A 12674-nucleotide genomic window follows, 5' to 3' on the forward strand; every position below is an offset into this window, starting at 1 on the left:
ATATGTTGGTATACTGTTACATATATATATCTCTGTAAGTCACATCTGAATTGTAACCACCTTTTTTGCAATAAAGATGATTTTGAAAAGGAAAAAGAAAAAAATACAGAAAGGCAGGTCATTCAGTCTGTCTCAGTAACCCCAAATTTAGTGGTTCCCAACCTTCTTCCTTAAAGGACCCCTTTTCTGTGATTGAGTAAACTGACCCCCTGACTAAGTGACATTTTATATTATAATTGTATATTCAATGCATAACAATAATAACAGTAGAGAACAACTGATAAACTGTGCAATGAACCCAAATAGTGAACAGCAGGAAGCAGTTTGTATGAATTTTGAGCAGATTATTTCCTGTGAATATTGATCAGAGATGAGTTATCCTTATATTTTAGGAACTTTTTGTTAAATGTTCTGTCTTTATTTATTTATTTTAACAATCATGCGTACTCAATTGGCTTCTTTTTTGACAGATTCAGTGTTTCTCTGTTACAGCTTGTGTTCTAGTCTTCAAAGTTTAGATCTAAAATGAAAATCTAAACCTTAAAAATAACTATTTAAATTTTTTGTCACAATAATTAATAAAATGCTGAGATGTAGGCCTACTGTATATATATGTTTCAAGTTTTAAGCTTACACCACTCAAAATCAAGAAAGCCTTGTGACCTAGTGGGGATCCCAACCCTCAGGTTGGTAACCATTGCCCTAAAATGACAGGTATAATCAGTGTTGTATTGCAGGTATACAGAGCATTGGGTATATCCACCTCTACATCCACTCTGATGTGCGTCAGTTAGTAGTGTTTTGCCGAAGTACATACTAACCTAAGATTTAAAGCAAATTTCATGTCTCTGCAAGTTGATTTCCATACTCCACACATAAAAACAGAAAGCAAATCAGATCAGGATTCAATTCCCTAAATAATCAAATATTTGTAAATGCTAAACATTAATATAGCTTGGCTGCTGTCAGATGTGGCTCTCATGAACTGTTTTGGTCTCTTAAAAAAACACCAAGTTAAGATTAAATGGTTACATAAGTAGCTTCCCTTCACTTAGCAGAACCACAAATAAAACAGGATTAGATTACTTCTAAAAAAAGACACCTGAAACCAAAGATTCACAACAGAAATCCAGTTTTTATATTAATCATTATTAATATTTCAGTCTTGTTCAAACTTGACCACTGTAATGTGTTTCTGAGCTGTTTGTGCAGAAAATCCTGGACAGATTGGAGGACATGTCAGTAAATTAATAACACTGGTAATTTTACATTTACACTGCTTAGTGTCCTTTTAACTCTTTGTTATTAAAAAACAATTACAAATGGCTTGTATCATAGCGACGTTGCAGATGTTACACCCCTTTTTTCTAACTTAAACACTATCTGTTGTTTACAAATTCAATTAGGAGTAAGACACATTTCAGTGTTTCTTAAAGGTTCAAGCACTGTGAAAGTCATAAAACATATTGTAGTTGTATACAAGAATACTTAAACTGTAGATTTGCCATCTGGATTCAATGAGCTTTCAATGTCAGCATATTTAAATTAAAGTGCTAAACAGGCAAACTAGCCGAGCATGCCCAAATACCTTTGGTCCAGTAGAAATTAGAAACAAAGAATACTTTCACAGTTTACAAAAAATAATAATTACGTTTTTGACTGGAATAACACTTAACCACAATGCGGGAACTGAAGAAGACAAGGTAGTTCAACAGAAAGCAAATAAGTCCTGGAATGCAATGAACATAACAGACTGGATAGTGAATGTATGACCAGTAAACAGAGTAGCTTACGCCATGGTCCCATTATAAAATATATACTCCTTCTGTATCACTGTACCTATATCAGTATATCTCTGTATGTGTGTTTCTGATCTGGATATTGTACAATACATAATATATACTGTTTTAGTATTGCACTTACAAGTTTAGAAACATGTTAATCAATTAAAATGGTCAAAATTAATGCAGAAGAAACTGACTTTTACTCCCCAGTATGAGTCAAGCTTGAAATTGCTAGATCCTACACAAATAATAGTCTCTAAAGCCAAGCGGAGATAACCCTGATGACATCACCTGGGTTTATTTCTCAGGCTTCAGAGAGCTCCCTCCAGAGTCCCAGAGTGCTTATACAGTATTTTCACAAGCTGAGCAGTTCTCCCCATGACATGTAAACTGGTTTCCTTTGTAAAACTGGTTAGATGCCTTAAAGCAAGTGATAAATATTGCTGTTCTCTGTCAAGAGAGCAACTGATTTCTTCTGGATGTAGAGGAGGAACAATATTCAGGTGTCAATTAAGGGCTCCTGCAAATAAAGCAAAGCAGCAAGGTTAGGTTAAAACAGTATCTGCACATTTCACAACATATATGCAGAAGATATTAAAAATGTTAATGAAAGTGAACACAAACAGTAACACTACATCAGCTGTATAACTGCATGTTACTGTAGTATTTCTACAATTAGCGTACTTGTACCTAAAACTTGCAAAATCTGCATAATCCTCTAGTTTACATATATCAAACTTACTAAATGTTTCCATAGTCAAAGATACAAAAACATAATAATTACTTACATTTTGTAGATCCAGTCCATTCCAGTGCTGTCGACGTATAAGCGAATGTGTCAGACTAGCAGCTAAACAGAGTATCAGACAAACGGCTAGCAGACACACACTGACTTCTAACAGATGTCGCTCTGCCACACTCTGCTCCTCCTAAAGAATGAGAGTAGAGAATGACTGACAAGGCAAGATTTTATCTGACTTTATCACATCTGAGCAAATTCTATTGTGCATGTGGGACACGTGCTGTACCCTTGTTAACATGATAGTGAGTGTTGGGTCATTCTTGGAGTGTAGACTGTAGCAGGTTTGTAATGCTGTAGGCGGCTGGTTGCTCGCTTCCACGTGGATGGGTGAGATGTTTTTCTCAGATGCAGGGCACTCTGGTGGAAGTCTTCATTAAAGTATACAACACATACAGAAAAACACACAATATTACTTATTTGTGAGTTTACAGACATTATTTTTAATGTACCAAAGTAGGTGGTGATTTACATTAAGGAAACACAAACTTGAGAGTGTGAATGAACTTACAGCCTCATAGGCAGGAGGTGGGTTGGGGCACTTATGGTGAGGCAGGTGTAGGTATCATTTCCAGACAAAACCTCTAGAGTCACATTAACAGTCTGATTGCCTGCAAAGTAAAACAATCAATTATTGGTGAGACTTTATGGTTATATACACTTTAATTCACAACAAAGCCAATCCGGTGCATAACAAACCTCCAAGATGTAGCTGCCTGGCTCTGAAGACAGCGTGTAGTCCAAGATCCTTTAGAGAGCCACTGTTTGAGTTGGTAGTCACAACTACAGGAACCTTAAGATGCAAACGGCTGACAGAAGGAGTCTCTGTAGAGTTAAGTGGAGTGTCTGTATCCATCAGAGGAGAGGGGACTGACGAGACAAACTCAGATGAAGTTGCATTGGCTTTGGCACACAGCTGGAACTGTGACAATGAGGACAGGAGATGGTTCCAATCCTAAGAGGAGAATAAAGTGTATGATTGATTGATCAATATCTGCTCAGGAGACAAAAGAATACAAGCACACATGCAGTCACAGCTTACACAACATTGCGTTTTCCTTTGTGCATCAGATCTCGATCTCGTTAACAGATTGTGAAAGGATTTAATGGTAGAATATCAGCTCACCTGAGGCCTGGCTAATCTACTAAACACACGTAGGACCATAGTTATCAGGATACATCAATTATAATTCAATACCGGGAAATGTATATTATTATAAATTATCCCAATAATTAAAATTACAGCCAATAAATTATTGGTCAGTTAAACTTGGTTTGGTTTAAGGTAGAGGTGTAAGAAAATATAGAAAAATATTGTGTTCCGATATTTTATTTTGTGATATTGTCAATTTTTGTGGTTAGGCCTAAACAACTAGCAGCGTTGTAAATGTAAAGGGCTACAATACAAATGCAGATCTCACTGTTCTGGTTGATTTTACGCATATGGTGTTGTGATTTTTAAACTAGAACAGTTCTCCTAAAATTAGATTCAAACATTTTTTTCCGCAATATATCGCAATATATCACAATATATTGATTTGTAACCATGCGTATCGTGATATGTATTGTATCACCAGATTCTTGCCAATACAGTGCCCGAGTCAGAAACATCATCCATCTTTGCTCACCACATCTTAGCATGTATTACCATCATGTGTGTAAAAACTAAAGGTTATAAACTTTAAAATATCTTTAAAATACAAAAATGCGAAATGATCTATCAGCTTATTGTTATCGTCCATAAGAAGCAGGCAGTCGGTTATTGTATCCGCATGAAGACAACAGCTGTCTAAGCGTTTCTGAAGTTTCCATATTTGTGATCAAACCTGTTTCAAACTAGACACATTTTAGTGAGTCCTTACCTTTACTGTGTCAGGGTTAGGCAGAGTGTGAGTGTAGCTGTAAGAGCTGAGGCCGATGAACGAGACAGCCAGAATCAGCAGACACAGGAAAAATGTCACCGCTGGAGGATTCTGGGATACATAATCTTTAAGGTTGGTCACTGGCTGCCACAAACCCATCATCAGACTCCACATACAGCTAGGATGTGACAGGCTGTAAAGAAAAAGACAGTCACCTCAGTTACTTAAGGTTGTCCACAGTACCTTTATATATATGTGTGTGTGTTTATTCAATTTTCAACAGGTAAAACAAGAGCAAACATAATAAAAACAAACAAACAAACATTTGGCTCACACACATATTCAGGTCCAAATTCGTACAGGCAAAAGATTCAGGAGTCACATCCTATACAAGTAAAAATCAATTTGAAATAAATAAATAAAATGAAATAAAATGAAATAAATTGAGGGTGTATTGTTATGTATATGATATTTACATAATTAAAGAAAGGTATGCCGCTCCACAGCAGCTTTGGTAGTGCTAGTTTAATTAAGATACTGATCATTTAGTAATTCAGAAGGACTGCACAATCAAAGGACTTCTTTGGGTGAATGAAGCTGATGTTTTCAGCATAATGACATTCAAAAGTAGATAAAAGAATTTTATCTACTTTTGAGATTTTAGCTTTATTTGGCACATGTCTTCCGACCTTGTAGGTAAACATAACAAGGCACAAATTGTAAACTTTAACTGCTGACAATCGTGGAAAACTGCCTTAAACTAATGCCCTTATTTGTGAAAAATAACTCATGTTTGCAGACACATTAAGTCTATTGATCCGGACTACAGAGCAACAGGAGACTTTGTGACATTGTGTAACTTGTCCACCACATCAGCTGATAACTCACAACGACGTTACTGCCAATGTGATGTTATTAACTACCGAACTGCTGGCTGAAAGATAACTTCATACCTTGTATCTGAGCAGTCCTCTCTGAGCACCTCGTTAGCTTTGCTAAAATCCAGAGACACGTGAGTTTCTTCGACATTTAAGATGTTTAAAGTTCAGTCAAAGCGACACAAAGATAACAACACGACAGTTTCCGTCAGTTTACGGCAGTTCACTGCTGTGACGACGACTATGACGTGGGTCAGGTGACTTAGACTATTTTTATTATTTTATCAGTTTTATAGATATTTTTCAAATATTAACATTCAGCCATATTATAATTTTTGGAAATGATGTTTCTTGTGTTTATATAATACATATAACAACATCTTCTCAGGTTATAAAGTGGCATTAGTTTATTTAGCTAAAAGTTATTACATGTTTTTTTTTTTTTTAACAGAACCACATTATATAATTTAAATAGAGCCTGAATGTAACCTAATATAGCACACTGAGCACTATGTGTTTCCAGTGAATTATAGGCCCACTTTTTTAAATTATTGTTGTGGTTGAAGTTAATAAAATTAACAAGACAATGACTTAACCTGAATTTAATGATAATTAATTAGGCATGTTACTATCTGCATTTCATTATTAATTATACATATTAAACATTATACTCACGAGGGCCCTTTTGGTTAGATATCTATGAACAACTTCAGTTTCTAATTTCTACTGGACCAAAGGTATTTGGGCATGCTCAGCTAGTTTGACTTTAATTTAAATATGCTGACATTGAAAGCTCATTGAATCCAGACGTCAGATCTGCAGTTGAAGTATTCTTGTATACAACTGCAACTTCCAAGTTCTTTAAAAAGCCACTACACATTCTTGGAACTTGCCTGACCCCCATTTTTATTTTTACGTAAGCTTACATGTCCATCTCTTGCATTAATGTAATCAACCACTTAGTCACTTTAACTTTTTACCGTAACGTAAAGTTTTTGTGCGTTGCTATATTAAGTACAGTTGTGTATAGTGTTTTGCCATATGCTAGTTCTAAAGATGAATTTCCATTTTATGCACTTCATGGACAATAAGTTCATCTGAATATGAATACTGACCACATACTAAAACCAGGCAGTGATACAAAATTATATATATATTTTTTTTATAACAATCAGGGCGCTTTTAATTTAGAAAATATTCAACATTCAACACAACTCATGATCAACATATTTGTCTTAACCGTGACAGAAACTTTGCATCTGTATCAATAATTGTACTTGGTGATTTCTATAAAGAAAGGTGTAGTCCAACAACTCCAATAACTAATGACATTTCCAATGACATTTTCACACATTTAACATAAGAACGATAAACAAAACATGAAAATGAAAATAAAACATAATCTAATGTAGAAGCTCCCAATTTACAACAGCAGAGTTGTTGTTCTTGGTTATCCTGTCTCACATTCAAAGCTCTCTTTGTTTTCTGTGCTTTAATTATGCATATAATGCAACACTGCAGGCCCTAATACCTCCAGAATATTATTGCCACTCTCCTGAGAATCAATAACATGACTATTGTGTTCATTAAGACATGTCACACTGAATTAAAGTACCATTTCCCTTTGTCAAAACATCACACAGCACAGTTGGCAGTATTCCCATTTATAATGCCACTTGCATACAGTATGACAGCAATTAAGGAGTCCAAGTGACTTTTATAGGCTTGAATGTCCAAGTGTCAGGGTGACCCATGTGCAGCAGGTCTTTGTAGGGGGAAGTGCTCCACTGGAAGGGTGGCACCTGGTCCCATGTTGGCCCGTTCACGGCTATCATACCGTAGTCACGAAACATCCCGTACGAGGTCAACTGCACATGAACACACAAAATGCATGACAGTTAGCCAGAGGTGGCAAAAGGACACGCATTCTTTATTTAAGTAGACATACAGATAAAGATAAAGATAAAAAAAGTATCCAGTAAAACTAGTTAAACCAAGTCAACTTTTACTCAAGTGAAAGTGACAAAGCACAGGCTCTGAAATGTAAGTATAAAGTATAAAAGTAAACTGAAAAGTAACTGAAACTTCAAACTCTTTTCCATTTCATCTTGTCATGTATGATATGCACCAGTCTTAATGTTGGGAAGGCTTGTAATGATGCAAAATAAAAAAAATAATCGATAATTACCCTCAAATGCATTAAAACTAAAGTAACAAGCCTGTTTTGAAAATGTAAGGAGCAGAAAATGCAGATATTTGTGTAAAAATGTAGGAAGGAAAAGTAAAAAGTTGTCAGAAAAATAATACCTTAAAAAAAGTACAGTAACAAAGTATTTGTACTTAGTTGCTTCACACCTCTAGATTGATCATTTATGTTTCACAGCCACACAGAAAACTGAAAAATAAAAACCTTCATGTCTGTTCCTCCATGTGGTCTCTGCCTTAAGGCGCCAAACGGATATGTTCCATTAGCTGGGTTCAGGTCTGAACGGGCAGAGATGGCGTTCTCTCCATTTGCAGGTGGATCACAGCCTTCGCACTTTGACAACGGGTCTTCTTTAAAGTTATTATACCTGAAGAGAGACACCGCAGCTCATGAATACAATTACATTTAATGTAGCCTATGAAAATATAACAGATAACATTAAAGTTTGTTTGTCTTATGCCGATCAATCCAGCACACGACAGAAACCACCAAACTTGTGCAAGACCTCACCTCATGAGGCGGACCATTGAGTCCACATCTTTAACAGCTGTCTGGTTTCTCCTGAATATTTGAGCTCGAGGATTCTGGTCCAGAGAGAACCACGGGCCGAACTTCTCAACCAGCTCATTGCAGCCACTGGCATTGAATATCTCCACGTAGTACCTACATGTGAGCACATATGAACAAAATAAAGTTTTACATAAAACAAATAAGACCACATGTAACTTAAAACTGATTCCAAACCGGGTACTTACGGTATGTTGTAACTTGCCCAGTAGCCTTTCTCCAGCAGTTCCTGAGTTTTATCAGTGTAAACAACGAGTCCCCTGCAGCATTCAAAGACACGAAAAAGGTTAGATTAAATCAGGGGTCAGCTGCTCTTAATATCAAAAGACTAAAGATGTGGCTCCAGTGCCGCAGATTGCCTACCCCTGGTTTAAATCATGTGTTTTGATTTAAGAGTGGGTGCAAACACTTACGGAATCTGCTCCAGAACAACAAAGAGCTCCTCTTTAATGTCAGTCTTTCCCGGAGTGAAGTGGTTATAGTTCACAATCATCCACTGGTTATTGTACCTACAAAGCACACAAATACACACACAGTCCGAACTGAGCATTCAACCTTTATTCTACTGGCATTCACAGATTTTTAATGTATTTTATTACTGTGTATCCATGTGACAGATGCTGAAGTAACTGATTCAGCATTGCACAACAAACACTCTGATGACCCCATTAGAGCTGTATGCCTTCTCATGTGACTCTTGATTATACGGTAAATGGCCCTTTTCTTCTCCCTTTACTCCAAACAATTCACATGACAGTCAAAGCTCACACAAAATCTTATCTAATCTTGACATCAATGGGACATTTGCACACAAAACAAAAAGCAGAAGACAACAGAGCACTCAGAAGAGTACGTTGGGACAAAGTGGTGATAATGTTGGTTAATGAGAGCCAGGTTCTTCCTGGAGTGTAAAACTCACGTTCCACTGTTGTACTTGCTGAATATGTCAGCCCACTCTTTGCCAGTAGCAGCCAGTCGATTAGCCACGATGTTCCTCAGCCATTCCATGACGGTTCCTGTGGGCTGAACGAACTTCCACAGAGCAGGGTTACTGTTGCCAATGGTGGTTTCCAAGGTAACCTGGAGACACAAGATAGTAAGTAAGAAGAAAGTGCTCCATCTAGCATTACTCAATTAAAATACTACAGAGTACTACCAGTCCCTACAGGATTTCCCAGGTTTTTTGGGGATTGTTGCAGCCTAAAATGCTTCGTTTCACAGCAGCTTTACAAAAAAATTGCAACCCATATTGCAATTATTATTATTTTTTGTATAATTCATTAATCAAAGTCAACTTGATCCAGTGAGAATAAAATGTCAGTGTTTGGACAGGGTAAACGAAAGACATCCTTGTTGTACATGTCTGCATCTTCACAAACAAAGAAGTGACTTTGGTGACCCATGGCTCAACATTTTGACAAAATTGCAATGTCATGCAAGATTCACAGGGATTAATTGTGTTTGTGTTATTAGTTTCAAACACAACTTCCTGGAGGGACTGCAAAACGCCCAATTCCATCTTGCTCAGTACAAAGAGTTCTCACCAGGCCGCTACTCAGGATATAAAAGTCATCTCCAGAGAAGATCGCTCCAGGATACGATGAGAATGCCTGAGTTCCTCCAGGAAGAAGATCACTTCCTGAAAAAGAACAGCACATAATAATCTGTATTCTAATCTAATGTAATATGTAAATTATGTTTTTGAAAAAGGGGCTTTTGGTTTATGGCCGCATGGTTTAAAAGAATACTTTGACATTTTGGGAAATATGTGTTTATCAAGACTGGAAACAGAGGTAAAAGATTTTATTGATTCATATTCTCATCTAACTCAACTCTAACAAAAAAGCAAATAAGGATAGTTCCTAAAATGTGGAACTATTCCTTTAATGTAAATAATGAGGTACTTAAGAAGAAGAACAGTGATTAACAGGACACACAGTTGCATCAGTAAACTACCTAAAGGAGAAGCTCTAAAGGCAAAGATGTATTTCTTCATAATGCGCAGCATGGCCTGGTAGACGTTCCAGGTGTCATGTGAAACCAGCAGTTCCTTGTTGTTTGGCAGCAGCTTAATGAGAGCAGAACAGGAGCCGGATCCAAGAGGTCGAGTTTGGCTGGATTTGTTCAGAGCCGATTCCAAGTCCTCCAGATCCCCGCCCAGCTGGAAAAGTCTGGTTGGACAGAGTAGCAGTGGAGAATGTAAAACAACAGTAAGAAACACATTTATTGATCTCAGGAACAGTAAAGAAACATCAATAGGAAATGGAGATAAGCACTTACAGGAAGCCAAATGGGTTGAAGGAGAACGGCCCTACTGGAAATGACAGCTCGTCGTTGTAGCTGTCCTCCAGACCTTTCAGCTGCAGCAGTGCCAGACGCACCTGACAACCAGAAACAAGCCTTTTAACATTTTTGTTTCCATGCAAGGGATTTCATTCACCCTACAAATGCTCATTAAGTACCTGGTACCAGTAGGGTGAACTTGGCTGCTTCTCTATTTGCTCCTGAATCCACTGCATGTTGGTTGTGATGAAAGCCTTAAGACGCTCGCAGTAAACAGACTGAGACGTGAAGGGCCCGCAGTAACCCATTAGAGTGTTCATCCAGTGCTTATAGATGAGCTGAAACATACACAAATGTTTAGATTAAATTAAATGTAAAGTAAGCCAATAGAAACATTTAGACTGTTGGGTTAAGTCGAGCTCAGTCAGGCCTGCAGAATGAAGCTGACCTGAGATGTGAGTGCAGCCTCCACTGCACCAGCAGCATAAGCCTGGATACTGTCATTGTACTGACTGCTGGTAGTGACCTCCAAGAAAGACCAGCTGAGGGAGAGAGAGAGCAAATGAGGAATAAATGAAAAAACATATCTGTGTACAGCTTTACAATATTTTTATTTAGGTGGTGTGAAGGACAGAAGGTTGGTTAACTCATAACTTTGAAGGAGTTCCCAGGAGACCTTCATGGTTTACACAGAATTATCTATTGTAGCTCGATGAAGGAGGAAAGGTGAATAGATCACTGGGCATTGCCAATCAAATGTGAAGGTTGCTTCCTGACTGGAGATATAATTCATACTTAAAAACCACAAGATTGTGTGCGGATTCTATTAGATATTGGTTTAAAACAAGAAACTATGGTTAACCTAAATCACATTGGATATAGGATACAACACATTATGTCTGTTATATAAACCTTTGTTTCTTAGCAGTCGAATATAGTAATGTAATCTAATCAGCCAAGCTTAACTTATCGCTTTGAAAGAGTCACAGGCTAATGCGAATGACCAGAGTTACACAGGGGACACTTTACCATTTTACCTTTAATGTAAAGGAGGGAAATTCCTTCATAGGTGGCACTAAAATACATAAGGAGTAGGGTTGCAATGGTATTCTCATGGTATTATAACCGTCTCAGAAAATATCACAGTTTAAAGGTATACAGTATTATTCTTCTTATTGTTATTATCAGTTACAATGAACCTGATATGAATAAAAACAAGTGTTATTTTTGTTTTCCTGTCATTGTCTCAATTGAAGGTCATTCAACTTGTGTTTATGTATTGTTCAGCTTCTTCTTTATAAAAACTGATATGTTTAATGACTTACTAGTCTATTATATAATTATTACATCTTGTTTTGTTGTATTTTCCTGTACCCATGTCTTTTTCCCTTCTTTAAATGATGATGAATTGTGTATAGTGTTGCTTATTTCTCTGTTTCCATGTATCTTTGTGTATTTTCATTTATTTTCATCGGGTTTTACCACATTGTTAATTTGCACAGAGGTCCATTATATGCTTATGGTTATCCTGACCTTTCCTGTCATGTGTTTTACTTCTGCAATCAGGTTCTATGCTGTTTGTGTGCAGTGCAAAACACAGATTACATGATAAATTAGTCCAATTTACATAACAGTAGAAAATTATCCCCAATGTTGATGATCGAGCAATTCAAATGGTCACGCCCAAGTGGTTTTACTCGTTATTATATCATTATAAATTCAATGTTTGAGTTGCTCGGACAAAACAAGCAACTAAAGTAATTTACACTGTCATTATTTATTATAGAATAGAACATTAATCTATTAAAATACGAGTTAGTTGAAGCCCTAAAGTATTTCAATATTTTATGTTAGGAAATGTTCCCGCCTGTCACATCACAGGCCGCACAAGAGGAATGTGTTAAAGTCTCTCCAGTGAAAAGACTGCAGTCAACTCACCCTGATGTTTTAATGTCATCAGTGAAGTTCGCCCAAGCCACAAACCCTTCTCGGTATCCGTCGACGACAGACAGCTGTCCGGTTTGTTTGTCAATAACAGCGCTTCGTATTTCAGCTCCGACCGACGTAAACAACAAACACAAACCGGATAAAACTGCTAAAACATTTAAAACCATTGAGAAACCTCCAACAGCAGACGTCTTGTTTAGCCTGGACGCCATGTTTTTACAAGAACCAGTCACATGACGAAGCGGGTCACCTGACAGGGGATGGCACTTTCAAAATAAAAGCACAAATTCGGTCACCGAGTTCAGTCGCTTTCCATCGACACACACAATAAAACACACAATAAAACAC

At 37.1% G+C, this 12674-nt stretch overlaps 2 protein-coding genes across 2 annotated transcripts; both read right to left on the reverse strand.

The window, feature by feature from the left end:
- Window positions 1-1115: 1115 nt before the first annotated feature.
- Window positions 1116-5533, reverse strand: zgc:158398 (uncharacterized protein LOC568894 homolog). The gene is made up of 7 exons (XM_035658962.1): window positions 5399-5533; window positions 4446-4638; window positions 3283-3538; window positions 3095-3194; window positions 2813-2954; window positions 2573-2713; window positions 1116-2304 (listed from the first exon to the last, which is right to left on the reverse strand). The coding sequence occupies exons 2-7, from the start codon at window positions 4617-4619 to the stop codon at window positions 2284-2286; spliced, it is 834 nt and encodes a 277-aa protein (XP_035514855.1). The 5' UTR covers window positions 4620-4638; window positions 5399-5533; the 3' UTR covers window positions 1116-2283.
- A 206-nt stretch (window positions 5534-5739) lies between these two features.
- On the reverse strand, window positions 5740-12566 carry plbd2 (phospholipase B domain containing 2). The gene is made up of 12 exons (XM_035658963.1): window positions 12318-12566; window positions 10828-10921; window positions 10559-10717; window positions 10377-10477; window positions 10053-10267; window positions 9641-9735; window positions 9016-9176; window positions 8510-8605; window positions 8285-8356; window positions 8040-8192; window positions 7734-7896; window positions 5740-7191 (listed from the first exon to the last, which is right to left on the reverse strand). Exons 1-12 carry the CDS (start codon window positions 12536-12538, stop codon window positions 7021-7023), a joined length of 1701 nt encoding a protein of 566 aa, XP_035514856.1. The 5' UTR covers window positions 12539-12566; the 3' UTR covers window positions 5740-7020.
- Window positions 12567-12674: the final 108 nt, after the last annotated feature.

The sequence above is a fragment of the Morone saxatilis genome, unplaced genomic scaffold, assembly GCF_004916995.1.
Source record: "Morone saxatilis isolate NCDOM2014 unplaced genomic scaffold, NCSU_SB_2.0 Contig16, whole genome shotgun sequence".
Classification (NCBI taxonomy): Eukaryota; Metazoa; Chordata; class Actinopteri; family Moronidae; genus Morone; species Morone saxatilis.